The 17474-nt window shown below is 42.6% G+C and overlaps 1 protein-coding gene across 2 annotated transcripts; it reads left to right on the top strand.

Moving 5' to 3' along the window:
• The first annotated feature begins 5246 nt into the window (after positions 1-5246).
• Positions 5247-16961, top strand: CHAMP1 (chromosome alignment maintaining phosphoprotein 1). 2 transcript variants are annotated; one of them, XM_053971368.1, is made up of 2 exons: positions 5247-5303; positions 13284-16961. In XM_053971368.1, exon 2 carries the CDS (start codon positions 13345-13347, stop codon positions 16180-16182), a length of 2838 nt encoding a protein of 945 aa, XP_053827343.1. In that variant the 5' UTR covers positions 5247-5303; positions 13284-13344; the 3' UTR covers positions 16183-16961. The 2 variants fall into 2 exon arrangements, with proteins under 2 accessions (XP_053827343.1, XP_053827344.1); XM_053971369.1 differs by lacking the exon at positions 5247-5303 and adding an exon at positions 5593-6192.
• The last annotated feature ends 513 nt before the right edge of the window (positions 16962-17474 follow it).

Raw genomic sequence — 17474 nt, forward strand, 5'->3', positions numbered from 1 at the left:
GCCGCAGGAACACTGGGAGCCCAGGGTGCATGGGAGTGCTGCCTGCAGGCTCTCTGCTACAGTGTGACCCCTCCTAAAATAGAGAAACATCATCACTGAGCTTCCCCTCTCTGCGCTCATGGTCATCTTGGGCAGTGCCAGCAGGACAGACTGTGCCTGTGGAAACAGGAATCAGGTTTGGGTTGGGAGCTTGTGCAGCTATATCTGCAGGGAAGACTGCCCACTGGAATCGAGCATGTACCTCATGGGAATGCTGCAAAGTACAATGGCTAAAGCAGCAAATACATTTCCAAGTCCCTGATCCAGTGTGTCCTACACAGGAATGCAGCAGGGCCTAAGCTTGCTTCCCTTGCTGGAGGAGCTGCCACCTGCTCTGTGCTCACTTGTTCTTTTATGCTTCTCCCAATGACATCAAATAAATGCAGGCTTGCTGCCTGCCTTTGTGCAAACTCATCGTGGCATGAGAGCTTCATTGCCACAATAGTAACTTTGTTTTGCAAATTCAGCTTAGCTGAAAGTAGAGACAGCGTCCCCACAGAATGGGAATTGTGTCTGGTTACATCACAGCTGACTTCAGTGCCATCTGTTTTCTTGCTTTTCAAATATAATGTTCTACATATAGAGAGCTTCACCAAATTTCTGTTGCCCTGTTTCTTATTGAATTCCAAGGTCATTGACATTTAGGAACATGCAAATCACTCTGTCTGTCAAATGGAGATTGGGCTTCATTCTATCGTGATCTATTGTGTTACTGGAAACTGATGTGGAATGTAAATATTCTGTAAAAATCCCTGCATTTTTGCTTGTTGCTGCTCTAAAGAGAAGCTTATTCAACTCCAAACATTGTACTGACAACTTCACATTCAGTTTATAAATACATTCTGTTGCTTCTTTTCATTTAAAACCAAATGGCTGAAAGTTGTTTTTGGAGAGTCTTTGGAGGTCCATCCATGGTTAAGCCAACACTACTCTTCATGCTGAAGGCAGTTTCTCTGCTGGCATATTTTGCAGTATTAGTCCTGAACAGCCCAAACAAAAGCCTGAAATACGAACATGACAAAACCCACTCATTGGACACAAAATAATATTGAACATCAGAATAAAATATGCCAAAAAAGGAAACCCCAAACCTGATGGAATGTTGAAAATCTGGGGAAAATTATTTGTGAGTTGGTGGTGCTGTTTGAGTATTATATGATGAAAGGCGAGACTTAAAATTCTCAAGTTACTTATTTATAACTGTTTCATTAGAAAGAAAAAATATCTGAAAAAAATGGGAAACCAGAATCTTATCTGATAATTTCTAAGTGACTTAGAGGCATTCACTCTGTCTTTTGTGTCTCTACTTGAGCTTTCATTGAAGTTCTTGAAGACTGAAAATGTCATCTTACCAGGTGCTGGTTTCCCTCTTAGCAGTTAAACCCTCTCCCAAACATCTTCATTGTTGTATAACTAAAAAAATATTTTCCAGATATGTTTTGTGATTTCCACTGCATTAGGCCACACCTGATCTCCTGAATATGCCCAATTTTCATATCCCATCTACAATTACGTAAATACTATCAGAGGCTCATTACTATCCCATAAATATTACAGTATTTTGATTCAAATTGACACAAACACACAAGACATTGGACTGCAGTGCTCTTTATTCAATTCCAATTAAGCCTGGATTATTAAAAAAAAAAAAATGTCCAACACACTCCAAAAGGGTAAAGATTAGCAAAAATGGCACATAGACTCATGGTCCATTGTTTCCTTAACATTTAACAACATCCTGAAATACAAAGATTAAAGTTGCTTGTATATTGGAAACTTTTAAGTTCCGAAATTAGGGATCAAATAACAAGGAGGAAAACATTTGGGAATATGTTACATAAGGTAAAAATATAATCAGGAGTATTTAGATATATCTCCAATGAATTGTGAGCTCTCCATAGCTACAGTGTTAGGTAACATTCATTGCTGTATTTGTTACAGTTTCTAATGCATAATAAGAAAAAGGCCATTGCAGAAAGTAATTTAGAGGCCTAAGGGAAGGAATTGAATGAAAAAATAGCTATCTTGGATGATTAAACTCCATGCCTTGAAAAGCCTGCTGGCATTTTTACTGAGAGACTTCACAGGTGAATATGGTAATTTTTTACATGTTGCTTATAAAAAAAATAATCTAGGACTGCAAACTATATTCAACTATATTATTATTATATAATAATATTATACTACTATATTATTATATTATTACTATTATTATTATATTATACTATTACTATAGTATTATAGTATATTATTACTATACTATAGTATTATTATTAATATATATAATATATATAATAGATATAATATATATAATATATAACTGAAAGGGAGTAGACTTATGAAACTTTAGCATGATTTCATAAATCAAATTTAATCCCTAGATGTAAAGGAAAAAAAAAATTATAAACAAGTTAGAAAAGAAAGTTTAACCATACAGTACAAATAAGTCTATTAAAAGAAAGTTATTCATTGTGGTTAGTTGAGATGTGTTCTTTACCTATGCTCTGTAATTGCTAATCCAGCAAAAAAATCTCTGTGGGATTTCTTTACCTCCTTTGAGAAAACTTCTTCACTAGGTTGAAAGGAAATCCTTCAAGTACTCCAAATCACTTACAGGTAACAATAGCATGGAAAAAGTTTACTTAGTCTGTCTAAGAAGAAACCTAATGAATGGGGTACACCTGGTTTATCTGGAATTTAATTGTTTGATTCCATTCTCAACGGAAATTATTAACTACAGTAGCTGGAAATTAATTTTAAAACTGTAAGATGAATGAAAGCACTGGCAAACCAGAAAGAGATGACAAGCTCAGGATCAAGTGAAAATGACAGGTTATTAGTTGGCCTTGGGTTGACTTTACAGCTATTTCCATGAATGAACAAAGCAGGAGTCAGCATTTTGAGCAATAAAAACCAGATAAAATGCAAGTACAAGGGGAAACAACCAGTTGGGTTTTGTTAGTCATGGGAAAACCACAATCCCCAATGATGAATGTATAACCTGTAGTCAAAGAGATATGAGCCTGGGACATGACTACACAGAAGACCTGGAGAGTATCTAGCCTGCAGTGCTAGATTTCTCCATGTCATCTAGATGTGGAAAAAAGAAATAAATTCCTCATCAATCAGTAATTGTAGTTAATCACTACACTTCCACTACCTTTTCAGAGCATGAGCAGGATTTATTTTGTTGGTAACATAGATATGACTGGCAAAAAATACTGTTTCTAACCAAGCAGCCAGGGGATGCAACAGATCACTGCTGAATGCTGCCTGTCACAGAGACTGCCCTCTTGGTAAGGAAATGCTACTGAACCTACAGCCCGAACCTTGCCTGAGGGAGATCTGAGCCATTCCTACCTATCCTCTCAGTGGGTACCAGGGAGAAAAGCTTAACATCTTTCCCTCTGCTTCTCTCCTCTGGAAGATGTAGAGAGCAATGAGGACATGTGAGAGATGGAACTATTAAGAGACAATGACTCAAAACATTCTTCATTTGTGGAGATGCCAGGGTGCTTGGTTGAGAGGGAGTAGGTGAACTTTTAGTTGTGTAATGGCTAAACCTCTGATCTGATAAGGCACAGGAGATCCTCACACTCTTGTTTTCCTTTCCTTTCCTTTCCTTTCCTTTCCTTTCCTTTCCTTTCCTTTCCTTTCCTTTCCTTTCCTTTCCTTTCCTTTCCTTTCCTTTCCTTTCCTTTCCTTTCCTTTCCTTTCCTTTCCTTTCCTTTCCTTTCCTTTCCTTTCCTTTCCTTTCCTTTCCTTTCCTTTCCTTTCCTTTCCTTTCCTTTCCTTTCCTTTCCTTTCCTTTCCTTTCCTTTCCTTTCCTTTCCTTTCCTTTCCTTCCCTTCCCTTCCCTTCCCTTCCCTTCCCTTCCCTTCCCTTCCCTTTCCTTCCCTTTCCTTCCCTTTCCCTTTCCCTTTCCTCTTTTCCTCTTTTCCTCATTTGTCCTTTCTCTTTCTTTCCCCTTGTGTGTGTCCTTGGGTGATGTTCTTGCACTTTCACATTGCAATGCTTTCATGTTGTATTACTATAGATAATAACCACCAAAACAGCTCCATACCTGTTTTCCTTTGTAGCCAAGTTGTTCTATAATAAACCCTACATTGTTTATTTACAAATACTGATCATTCAGTGTCGTTTCACACTAATTTGCCCCAAGGGATCTAGTAACAAGAACGTGGGTTACCCCCACCTTCTGTCCTAACAAAATGCCCTTCAGCCTCCAGAGAGTCTTTCCTTAAACACCTCCAGGAGTAACTGTCCCTGGAGTTGTTTAAGGAAAAACTGGACATGATACCCAGTGCTGTGGTCTGGTTAACATGGGGGTGCTCACTCACAGGTTGATTTCAGAGGTCTTTTCCAACTTAATTGGTTCTGTGATTCTGTGAGTCTGTGATTCTTTCCATACTGGACAAAAAGCACGGCTAAACCCAAAAGACAAAAAGCAATTCCTGAATTGAGGGCTCCAGAACTGGACACACAGTACCTGAGGTGTGGCCTATTTGGCACTGGTAAGCCTACACCTAAAATCCTGCATACATTTCTGGGCCCGTCAGTTCGGGAAGGACATTAATGGCAGATCCAGAGAAGAGCGATAGAGCGGGTGTCCTATAGGGAGCGGCTGAGGGAGCTGGGGCTCTTCAGCCTGGAGAAGAGGAGGCTCAGGGGAGACCTTACCACTCCCTACAATCACCTGGAAGGAGGCTGCAGCAGGTTGGGGTCAGGCCCTTCTCCCAGGCAACCAGTGGCAGGATGAGAGGACACAGTCTTAAACGCCATCAAGGGATTTTTAGGCTGGATATTAGGAAGAATTTCTTTACTCAGCGGGGTGATTGGTTATTGGAATGGGCTGCCCAGCAACGTGGTGGAGTCACCGTCCCAGGAGGTGTTTAAGGAAAACTGGACATGGCACCGAGCCCATGGTCTTGTTGACACGGTGGTGTTTGATCAAGTCGAGGATATCAGAGGTCTTTTGCAGCCTAGTTTGTGACTTTGTGGCTCTCTTTCTGCCACTCTGGAATTCTCTCCGCGCTGGACAATCCCCCTGCGGGCGCCCGGGCAAGGCCGGGCCCCCTGTGCGGCAGCGCCCCCTGCCGGCGGGCGCGGAGGGCGGTGCGGCCCGGCCCCGCCCCCGTCCCCGCCGCCGCGGCCGCGGCACGTGACCCGGCCCCGCCTCCCGCCGCCGCCGCCGCCGCCATTGGCGGGGGGAGCCCGGCCCGGCCCCCCCGGCCCCGCGCCCGCCGTCCCGGAGGTGCCGAACGGTGAGTGCGGGCGCCCCGTCCCGCTCGCCCCCCGCTCCCGCCGGCCGGGCCCGGCGCGCTTCCCTCCCTCCCCCTGGGCATCGGGCCTGGGCCTTCCCCTTGTCCAGCCCCCGCCGCGCGGGGGGCGGCGGCGGCTGCCGGTGCCGGCGCGGGGGGAACAAAACCGTTGGGGCCGCGCACGGGAGGGAAGAGGGAGAGGGGAGGCGGCGAGGGAGAGCGCCCGCAGGGGCAGGATGAATGGGCGGGCGGCGTGGCCCCCGGCCCCGGGGGTGCGGCCCCCGGGAGGGCCGGGCAGCAGGGAGCCGGCGGCCCCGGGAAAGCCGAGCCCGCAGGCACCCCCTTCCCGCAGGAAAGTTAAAGTGATGCCGGCGGAACGAGGAGCAGGAGGAGCACGCTGCCGGTGTGCTGTGCTGGGATAGCGAGTTCGGCACGGGACGTGTCCCCGCCGGGACCGGGCCCTTCCCCGGTGACAGAAATAGCTGCCGGGAGCGACTGCGTCGCACGTGGGAGCAGAGAAGCAGGTGCAGAGCCAAGGCTCACAGCAGTTCTGGAGAGCATGTCCTGTGAGGAGCGGCTGAGGGAGCTGGGGTTGTTCAGCCTGGAGAGCAGGAGGTTCAGGGGGGACCTTATCACTCTACAGCCGCGTGAAAGGAGGGTGTAGCCAGGTGGGGGTCGGCCTCTCCTCCCAGGCAACAAGTGACAGGACGAGAGGACATAATCCTAAATTGCACCAACGGACGTTTAAATTGGACATTAGGAAGAATTTCTTCACTGTGAAAGTGATTGGACATTGGAATGGACTCTCCAGAGTGGTGTTGGAGTCACTGTCCCCGAAGCTGTTTAAGGAAAGACTGGACGTGGCACTGAGTGCCCTGGTCTACTTGACAAGGTGGGGTTCAGTCACAGGTTGGAGCTCGATGATCTCAGAGGTCTTTTCCAACCTAAATGATTCTATGAATTTTTTTGCAAGCGAGGAATATAGAAACTTTGGATTTCACATTTCTCTTCTGTAATCTTCCCTTGAACCCCATATTCTTTCAGGGTAGTGTTAATGGAATTCTTAGCATGTTACCAAGTTTCACAACCCTAATTCAGTTCTTGACTAGCTTGTAATGCTCTAGTGGGTCTAGTGGCACTTCATTAGCTCAGGTACAGCACTGCAGCAATAAGGTTTTTGGGGCCATTTTTGGAAGCCAACTGGAAGTGGAATTGTGAACTTGGAGTTAGAAAGCTGCAGAAGCAGTACATGGAATTAATTTCTTCTGTCTTGAATCTGTCAAAGGTGCATTGATTTTACTCTGCAATTTTGACTGTTGTTAGATCTTTTAGTGAGAGTTAATGTTGTGTAGACTTGTTATTCTCTTAACAAAGATTGAAATATTGCAAAATTGTTGCAGTTTTGGGTGCTTTGTTTTTCTTAAGTCAGCTGTAGAGATCTGTATGTGCATCAAGTATTGTCACTTTGTAGATCTCCCCTGACTTGAACCTTTCCTGGAAACATGGAACTTCGTAATGCAGCATTTCCTGCCTGGATCTGGTGCCTCCCATGTTCTTAGCATATCTTGCTGTTTCAGTGGTTGGTTGGGTCAGAGTGTTTGTGGCCTTGTGTAGCTGTGTAATTTTAAAGACCTTGTTCAGCAATTGTTGCTGGTGGAACTTAGCCTGAGTAGACTGGCTGGTACCTGGGAGTTCAGATGTGAGGTTGTAGTCAGATACTGTGGACACTTGTGGACTAGCAGGAGCACAGGGCTGCCTGTCTTGTTCATGGTGCCTTGGAAGTGATGCCCTTACCTGCCTAGTTCGTTGTGAAGTGCCTGCTCTGCCCCACTGTGGGGTGTTTGTGTGCAGCTTCCTCTGGGAGCTAAACTTCTCTTTGTCAGTCACAACACAGGGATGTAGCTTCAAGAGAAGCATCATGCTGCCACCAGACTGCCATTTACTTTTTGGCACAGCAAGAACATGTAATTTTTCCTTTTGCTTAAACCCAGCAAAAGTCTGGATCTGTTCCTGCTAGCAGAGGCAATGATGCTGCTGTATCTCACTTACTCAGCTTTCTTTTGCTGGGAACAAATTTGCCATTGACCCTCCTCACTGACAGAGGTTATGACTGAGCTGTTAGTCTGCAAGAAACTTCCAAGGCTGATGAAAATCAGCAGTGATCCTTCCTGTGCAGTGACTGGTATAGGGAATCTTATGTGTGGTTGTAGCACATTGCAGAAAATCACAGGGCTTTCTTCTGGATCATTTTCCCAGCTGTGTTGGTGTCATTTAAAGTATGCTGCATGTTCTCTGTCTGCTTGTTTTTCACCAGGCTTGATTGTTCATTGAGAGGAAAAGAGTTATAGATTCTTTTGCTGCTGAGAACCAAGACAGTCTGATTTTGAACAATGATGTAGCAGACTACTTGTTGCTGTGCTCTGAATTTCTTCATGTAATGTTAAAAGAAATCTAATTTTCTGTGCTCACAGACAGTCTAGATCTTTAGCTTTGAGCCCTTCATTGCGTCCCTTGGACAGTTGCAGCTTATCTTCAGTAGAGGAAAAATGCAGTATATATAAAACCAGTATATATTAACTGTTGCAATGCTAAGTGTAGAATGTGTTTATTAAAAATTACCAGGAATGATTGGAAGACTTGTAGCTATGAAATTGGAATGAGTTAAAAAATAGAGACATCTTGTTTGCTGCCAGAGTCATGTTGTGCCAATACTTGCATGGATTCCCTCTTATATGTAGGTATCTCCTCTGCATTTTTCCGCTTCTCTTCTACTGGGATGTTTTTGAGAGGCTGTAGGAAGTATGGCTTAATCGTAAGTGGGATCCTTGTGGAAGATGGGGTACAGAATCCAGGAACCATCTCTGACATGGCTGGATGTGTTGGCTGGGAAGACATCAGGAGGTCTCTCCTCTCTGTGCATTAGCTTAGGACACTCCTATTGCTCAGTTTAACATGAGCTCAGCAGAAACTTCTGATGCTGTTTGACTCCACTCTGTGGCTGCCTTGCGATACTCATAGCCAACTTTTGGTTGAATTTGTGGTTATCTTGCTGCCTCTGACTTCCTGGATACTTCTTCTTTCTGCCAAATCATGACTTTAGCCTCTTGGCTGCTAAAAACAAATCAAGAAAAATAGTGATGGTTGTTCTTTTCTCAGGTAGATACATGCCCTCATTACCAATCCTTTCCTCATGCTGTTTTGCTGTTTTTCCTCTGGTGGAGGAGATTATGGCCAGAACTGCAATGTAGGGGGCAGGAACTGGTGTAAGGATCTTCAGCATCTCAGTGGAGAGAGGAGCGTTGGTGGTAGGAACCTCTGGATGTAGGTTCTAAACATGCCTGAAAGAAGAGGGGTTGGGGAGGTGGCTGATGGAGCAGCAGAAGGGACTGGTGGTCCACTGCTGAGATTTGTGTCTCTTCAGGCAGCTTTAAACTGAGTGATGGGCATTGATCTGTGTCACTTCAAGTCAGCTAAGAGTTCCTACTCCTACTGAGTTCCTACTGATGCTGTTACTATGCTTGATATCTGAGGATATAGTGAGCTTTTAGCCAGAAGCACTTACCTGTTCAGGTAGATTTCAGTGGGAAATGTCATGACTTAGGAAGACTCTGAATGAGTCTTGGCTGCCTTAAGTTAAAATTTAGTATTGCAAGCCCCAGAATCTTAGTTGAATCACAGTATTTTGTCTTGAAGGCAGCATGTGGATACAGGACAGGCATAAGTGCTGGGCTTCAGGCTTCTGCTTCGGTTGTAGTGTGTTCTGTTTGGCTGCATGTGTATTTGTTTTCTCAGTGTTGCAGCCATGGAAAGTGAGAAAAGTAGGAGGGAATGCAGAAAGAGCAATTAAGGAATGTGTTGTGCTTTGTAGTGTTACAGTACCATGCAGCACAGCCTCAGTTACAACCACTGCTGCACTGCACATGCTGTTACCTGAGAGTTTGAATAGGGGAATGCTCAGGTGTCCTTTTTACAAAACAGTTATGGCCTGGCAGACTGTTCAACTAAACAAAGGGGCCTGAGGCCTGCACAGCAGTTATTTGTACTTGCAGTGGTGGCAGCTTCTTTGTCCTCCTAGGAGTATTCAAGAAGTCTTGAGAGATACTCCAGTGGCCATCTGTCTTCTGCTTTATTTAATGGTGAAGCTGTTGCTCATGACCATTTGATCTTTGTCCTGAAATTCATACTTTTCCTCAAAGAGCTTCAGAGGACTTGAATGATTTGTTGATTTAGTACTTGGTCTAGGTCTCTGCAGTGCACATGGAGCAGCCTGACAAAATCACACCATTTATTTAATAAAACCTTTTTATGGGTTCGATCTGCAGCAGCACAGAGCTAGTTCCCTTTAACGTCTAATGCATTTACACAGGAGGAGCATGGTCTATCTCTCTCAGTGTTGCCAAAAAGATGCTGCTGAGCACAGATTACATCACAGTTCATGCAGGACCAAGGCCATGGGGACCTGGTTACTGAGCATATGGTTTCTAGGCTGGCTAGTTCTGCTGGTGTGGGACTCTTTAGAAAGCAGTGATGTGTTGTTCCTCGCACTTTCACCCAACTAGGCAAGCCAGGATCCAGTGCAGAACAAGTTCTGATGCAGGAGCTGATGGCAAAGAGCAGTGTGAAGCAGAGTCATCTGTGTGATAAACCTGACTACAGAGGAGGACGGCAACCAAAACCATGTAGAGACAGTGGCACTGGAGCTCAATATTGAGAAGGAATCTGGAGGGATTGACAGGAAAATCTTTCAAACTAGCTGTTTAGATCTGTGCTAAGTGAACCAGCAACATCTCAGAGTTTATTCTTCCAGAAGTATTTCAAAAAATCTAAATTGACAACATGAGTTAGCAGGGGCTCAGAGCTGTTTAAGTTTGTTACTGATCTCAGTAACTATTCTAAAACTAGATTTACTGTTCCATGGGCTTGCGGCCTAAGGTGCTGCAATAATGAAGAGTTGTCTTGCTCAGTAGGATGCCTCAGTTAAGTAGAGATTTCAGCAGAAGAGGCAGATTCTTCAGTGACTGCCAGATACACTGGGTTGAGTTAAAAAACTAAAAATGGTGAATGATGGCAGTGTGAGACAAAGTGCCCTCAGCTCTTTAATGTTATTTCTTATGCAAAAGGCTTGACTGTCAAGACTTTTGGGTGTCTGGACTGTGCCTGTAACTTCTTTGGTTCCAAAAATGATCTCATGGTCAAAAAAGCTTAGGAGCAATGTGGACAATTTGTGGAATTTGGGAGCCACTGACTTCTTCTAACTGTTGTATTTGGAAAAAAAGTGGGAATTTTCATCATAAAGTAAGGTAGAACTGAATACAAGGATTCCTGGTTGGAAGGAAGGAAGAGGATGGGAGGTGGGGGGAAGTGTATTTCAGTGAATAACAAAATACTTCAGCAAGGGCAACAGGTGACATGTGAAGAGATGGGAAATTATGAAGAGAGTAGAAAAGATTGTCTGGTAAACTTTGTTATAAACTGTGATATATTCAAATTAGAAAAGCCCTTTTTTGGTTTTCTAGTGAAAAGAAAATGGATAATTCAGGATTACAGCCAATTTTGGAATTGACAAATTCCCTTTCAAGTCTAAAAACATGATTGCTGCAGTATGTCTTCATTGTCCTAATTATGTTCTGCTGTGATTTGATTAAAAGAAAACCAAAACCTTTTTATTTTGCTCATATCAGCAATTCAGAAATTTTTGCTTTCAAATTTAAATTTTCCTTTCCTCCCATTGTCCTGAGTCCTGCAAACAAAATATAAACTGTAGTTCATAAAGATTTGAAGGTCTTTTAGAGTACTAAGACATGATGTGCTGTGGGTTTTTATAATTGCCAAGTTATTTTCTGTTGCAGAGATACAGCCCACTGAACACTGCTGTCATCTTTCTGTTTTGTTTGCATCTTTTACAGACATTAAAAATTTGTTATAAGATGTTGGGAAGTGTTTTGGGTCAACACTGAATGTGGTGTGGGCAACAATTTGGGGTGTCTTTTGTATGGCTGCCAGCAGTGCTGGGAAACTGCAACTTATATCCCAAAGGCATCAGTGTTTGTAGAGCAGAGTAATTACTTCTCATTTGTAGCTTGGCTGTGGTCGGATGCTGTTCATTTGCCTCATGGTTATAAAGCAGGTTCCTTCTTAAAACTCCATATGTGGTTCCACCATGCTTCCCAATTGGAAATCTACCTGTTCCTGTGACTTAATGTGAAGTGTGTATGCACAGTGCATGCAAAGGAGTTGCTCTGTAAGCAGCTGAACTAGTGAACATCTATTTCTTAAGGATTTGTGCCCTTCTGCTCCTCATCCAATCCTTCTTTCCTGGTTTTTTGCTGTATCCATCTCATCCTTTAGCAGTGCTGCTAATTTGCTTTCATTCTGTTTCTACCCCAAGCCCAAAGCAACTCACTGCTGTAGTATTTTGAATTCCTTCCCCTTTTGCTTAATTACAAGCTGAATCAGATACTGCTTGCTCTGAATGTTTCAAGACTATTTGTAGAGAGGCTAAAGAGAAGTCGCTGCTAAGTGACATATTCTGCCTCAGTGGAGACATTGCTTGCATTCTCTAGTTCCTGATTTTCATGAAAGGTGTAGAAATGCAAAGTAAGGCTGGATTGCTTTGTCCGGCTTGATTGGCATTGACTGCAGGGCAGTGTGTTTGTGTAAGCCTCATTTCCATAAGAAACCAGGGGGGAAAGTGCTTTAGGAATAAATTAAGAAAACTTGCTTTGAATGCATATTTTTAGACTTGTTAGTCTAATAGATATTTAGACAGGTAAATTAATGTTAAAATTAAACAACAATTTTGAGTGTTTTGAAGCAGTGTGTTTTACAAGGCCCCCCCAAAATTAGGTTGATAGCTTAGCATGATTAATAATGTAACAACTGTTTAATTTCAACCTACAGGAAAAAAGTGTGTGCATTTCACTTAAATGTCCTTTTTACCTTCCACTTTTATGTCAATATAACTTACAGAATATGGCTAGACTTGGTTTTCTGCTTATTGTAGTAGCTAATCTGGTTAAATTCTGCTGGAAGAAATGGAGTCTAGCCAAATCATTAAAAGCTATTTACGTTTGGGGGCGTTTTTAGTTGTTTTTTGGGGTGGTTTTTTTTTTTCTTTTTTTTTGTTGTTGTTGTTATGTTGGGTTTTTTTAAGTCTTGCAAAAAAACATTAATTTTGAGAAATTTCCATTTTTGGGGTGAAGAAAACAATGTTCTAGATACAGCAGACTGTTAACTACCAACTGGGAAAAAAAAAACCTGCTGTTTTTCTTGAATAGTATTTTTGTTGTTATTGTGGCAACAGATGAAATAATGGAACAGGAAAAGTCCTTTTCATAATAGATGAAGTTTTTATGATCAGCATTATCTTTTTTTCATGTAATTAGTGAAAGGAAGTCAATATTTGACAGATGAAAACAGCCTAGGCTTTAGGCTGCTGTTTTCTGGAATTTTTTTTTGTCTTTGTAAAAAACTACTGATTTGTTTTGAAATTTAATGATGGAGATGCTTTTTTTAAATGGCCTTATCTCAGTGGCAGTGTTTCAAGTACTTTCCAAAGTACTTTTTGTTTTCAGTTTACATGTGTAATGTAAATAATACAATACCAATAAAAGCACATCAAATATGGGAAGAGAAGACAATGGAGAAAACAAGTCACATTTATCAAATGAAATTCAAACTTTGCTCTTCATCACCTGGGTTCTTTTTTTATCGTTTGTTTCCAGTTTTTTTACATAGGTAGGAAGGCCTGTTGTTAAATATAAGCTTTGTTTTTTCAAGTTTTACTGATGCAAAATTACTTTTAGGAGTTGGTGACACCTATGTATGGATTTCTCTATGAAGTAGTCAGTATCTGTACAAAATTTATGCTTTCTAAAAAGGGAGGGGGGATGAGCAGGGAAAAGCCCATGTGGTTATTTAGGAATGACAGAGTTGAAATTAACATGGATGGATAACTATACAGATCTTTTTCCTTTATTGCAGGACTCGAAAAATCCTCTTTAAAAGGTGCAGTGCTGTGGAAGCTGTTACTGCCTATAGAAAAATGGACATGTTGCAGATACTACGTAAAACCACAGAGCGCTTGGAATGTGACTACTGCAGCTTCAGGGGAACTGACTATGAAAACATACAAATTCATATGGGCACCGTTCACCCAGAGTATTGTGATGAAATGGATGCTGCTGGTTTGGGTAAACTTATCTTTTATCAAAAAAGTGCAAAACTGTTTCACTGCCATAAATGTTTCTTTACCAGCAAGATGTATTGCAACGTATATTACCACATCAAAGCACAGCATGCAGCACCTGAGAAGTGGAACGAAGAGCAGAAAGAGCAACAGGTAGAAGGAGATTCAGATTCATCCAAGAAAAGTGTCACATTGGAGCCACAGAAACCTACCCTTTCCCCTGAGTCACACAAACCTGCCCTTTCTCCTGACCTCCCCAAATCTGAACCTGTTGTTTCCCCCAAGCTTCAGAAATCTTCTGTGTCCCCGGAGCCCCAGAAGTCTGTTCAGGTGACTTCCCCAGAGCCAGAGAAGTCAGTCCAGACTGTGTCCCCAGATCCAGAAAAGTCAGCCCAGGCCACATCTCCCGATCCAGAGAAGCTAGCCTCATCTATGTCCCCTGACCCACAGATGCCACCTCCTGCTGTGTCTCCTGACCCACAGAAGCCATCTCCTGTCATGTCTCCTGACCCACAGAAGCCATCTCCTGCTGTGTCCCCCGACCCACAGAAGCCAGCCCCAGCCGTGTCGCCAGAGCCCCGTCGGCACTCCCCAGCAACGTCTCCAGAGCCCCGTCGGCATTCCCCCGCCATATCACCTGAGCCCCGGCGCCATTCTCCTGCTGTGTCTCCAGAACCCCGCAGATACTCCCCAGCTGTGTCACCAGAGCCAAAGAAACCTCCTCCAGCAGTGTCCCCTGAGCCACGGAGGTATGCCCCAGCTGGGTCTCCTGAGCCACGGAGGCATCCCTCTCAAATGCGTAGGCCCGCTTCTGCTTCTTCTCCTGAAAGCCGGAGGCCTGCTTCTGCAGTTTCACCAGAGTCATGGAGACCTGGTCCCACTGTTTCCCCTGAGCCCTGGAGGTCTTCACCTCATGAAGTGCAGAAGTCTTCCACAGTTTCTCCCTGGGCTTCAAAGCCTGCCATGTCGGTGTCCGTAGAATCCCGGAGGTCTGCCCCCGAGTCCCGAAGGCCTGGTTCGGTTGTGTTGCCAGAACCTAGGAGGCTTGTTTCTGATTCGTGTAAGTCTACGTCCTTTTCTGAATCTCAGAAGTCTACTCTTGTTTCTTCTGAGCCCTGGAAACCCATCTCATCTGTTTACCCTGAAGGCTGGAAACCTGTTCTGTCCCCTGACACATGGAAGCATTCTCCCCCTGTTTCTCCTGAGCTTCGAAAGTCCAGTCACACTGTTTCCTCTGACTCTTGGAAGCCTTCTTTCTTTCCTGAGGTCCGTAAGCCTGGTGTTTCAGTATCTCCTGAATCTTGGAAACTCTCTGAGTCACGGAAATCTATGTATTTTTCTGAAACTCAGAAATCCACCTCTGCTGCTTCATCTGAGATTCAGAAACGGTCTCATTTCCCTGAACCTCGGAAAAGAGTGTTGTTCCCAGAGACTCGTAAATCTAATCCTACTGCTTCTACTGATGTCCAGAAACGTGCTGTCTTTTCTGAGCCCCAGAATCAGATATCTGCTTCTGCTATTTCTGCTGAAGGTCAAAAGCAAGCTCTGTGTTCTGAAGCCCAAAAATCCACTCTTGTTTCTTCTGAAGTCCAGAAGCATGCCCTGTTTTCTGAAGCCCAAAAACTCACTTCCATTTCCTCTGAAGTTCAGGAGTCTACTTCCTTTCTAGAGTCTCAGAAATCCACATCTCCTGAAGTTCAGAAACATGGCCTCTTTACTGAGTCCCAGAAACCTACTCCTGTTTCTCCTGAGACACTTAAGCAAGCTGTTTTCACAGACTGCCAGAAATCTGCTGTTTCCCCTGATGTTCAAAAGCATGCTGTATTTTCTGAGATGCAGAAGCCTGCTGCTGCTCTATCCTCTGATGTCCAGAGACATGCTGAAACTACTGTACCTTCTGAAATCCAGAAGAACATCCTGTTTTCCGAGCCTCACAAGCCTGCTTCGGGCTTTTTCTCTGAGCCCCAAACACCTAGTGAGTCGGGTGAGAGTGACTTTCTCTCACACAGTTTAGATGATCAGAAACCACTGGATGATTTATTCTCACAGGATGAACAATCACTATTAGCCAAAGAATCACCTGAACACATGTTATATTCATGCCCAAAAAAGAAGCCCAAGAAGGAAAACCAGGAGAACTCAGATTCTGAACTAAATAGCAGTGAGTGTGGAAAACCAGTGGTGGACTCAATGGAGATAAAGGAACAAGAATCCAACAGTGACCAGGAGCAGTATGATATGGAGTCATCTGATTACAGCAAAGAGAGCAAAATGGATGCAACTACGCCTACGCAGCCACAGTGTGTGCTTCAGTTTACTGAAGAGAAAGAGGCTTTCATCTCTGAGGAAGAAATAGCAAAATACATGAAGCGTGGCAAGGGAAAGTATTACTGCAAAATTTGTTGCTGTCGTGCAATGAAAAAAGGTGCTGTCTTGCACCATTTAGTTAACAAGCATAATGTTCAAAGCCCATACAAATGTAAAATATGTGGCAAAGCTTTTCTTTTGGAGTCTCTTCTTAAAAATCATGTTGCTGCTCATGGTCAAAGTCTGTTGAAGTGTCCCCGTTGTAATTTTGAATCAAATTTTCCCCGAGGCTTTAAGAAACATTTAACCCATTGCCAAAGCCGTCATAGTGATGATACACCTAAAAAACACTTGGACAGCCTTGAACCACTCGAAGAACAAATTTAATCTTTTTTTCCCCTTGTGCTAGAAAAGCTGAATTTACGAAGTGTTCAAAAGTGTTATTGTATGTTAACCGAGTAGTTTAGCTGATCTGACAAGTCAGAAGATGCATGGTTTATTGTACTATGTTTAACTTGTCTTATAGCTGTATTACTGAAAAGATTTACTTTTGAAAGTAATTTTAAATGCGTGTTCATGTCTTTGTATTACCCATCAGTAGAGTCATATTTTATTTTTCAGATGTACTATGTTTTTGAAACCAAAATGGATACAAATTAGTTTTGTAAAGATTTGTAAAACATATAGGCAATTAAGGACTGGAGTGGCAAACAATCTGTATTTTCCTGTGAAGACAACTTCTTTTTTCACATTTGTTAAATGTTGTATTTTTTAAAATGTTTTTATCAAGTTCTCAAATCAAAATTCTCACTAAATTGAATGTGAATGAGCAAGAATATGAGGAACTACCAATATTCCTGGAATAATTCTGCCCTGAGGTTGTAATTGAGTGTATAGACATTTGCTGGAAATTTATTGCACTCAGTTCTCTGACTTGTCTCAGATTTAGAAGCATCAAGGTACTTATTTTGTGATTCTGTATTTTGGCCATGTTTTAATTATTTACTAATATCCATTAAATTGATAGATTAACATCAGACTATGTATAGCTCAACACTTTCTCTTGATGATCCAGATGTTTGTAATGTCAGACAACCCCTAAATTTCCTGTAATTGGTGAAATGTTATGCTTTAATGTTTTAACAATAAAAAGAAATCCAACCTGGCGTTGGCCATAATTTTTTTTTTTTTTTTGTTAAGTCAAGAACAAAACCTTTGTATTCAATGCAGTATCTTTTAAGTATCTTTGGCAACAAGAGATGCAAAATTACCTGGGAGGTCTGCTTTGAAAGCTTCAACTTTGCAGTCATCGGCCTCAGTCATCACTAAGCAAGGTTAGTCTAAATTTCCCGTCTCTTTCAGAAGAACATGTCAGATGTAAATGAAGGAAAACAAGAATTTATGCACTGTTATTTAGGATGATGGCCTTTGTGTGATTTGTGTATTACTTGTTAAAAACACGTAAGTACTTTATAATTCAGAAGGAATGTAGATTTCATGTGGAGGCAGCACAAGGAAGAAGGAATTCCTCTCCAGCTGAATTATGCCTAGACAAGCTGTTTTAACTATGGGTTTAGGATATGAATGTGTTAGTGTTAAATTAATAATAAAAAAGTCACCAGGTGTAATCTCCAACCAAAGAGCTTCAGATTGGTTTACTGAAGCTTGTATTTTTATCT

This window comes from Vidua macroura, chromosome 2 (genome assembly GCF_024509145.1).
Source record: "Vidua macroura isolate BioBank_ID:100142 chromosome 2, ASM2450914v1, whole genome shotgun sequence".
Classification (NCBI taxonomy): domain Eukaryota; kingdom Metazoa; phylum Chordata; class Aves; order Passeriformes; family Viduidae; genus Vidua; species Vidua macroura.

Coding starts and splice junctions, on each gene's coding strand:
- CHAMP1 (XM_053971368.1), top strand. CDS start 13,345: ATGGACATGTTGCAGATACTACGTAAAACCACAGAGCGCTTGGAATGT.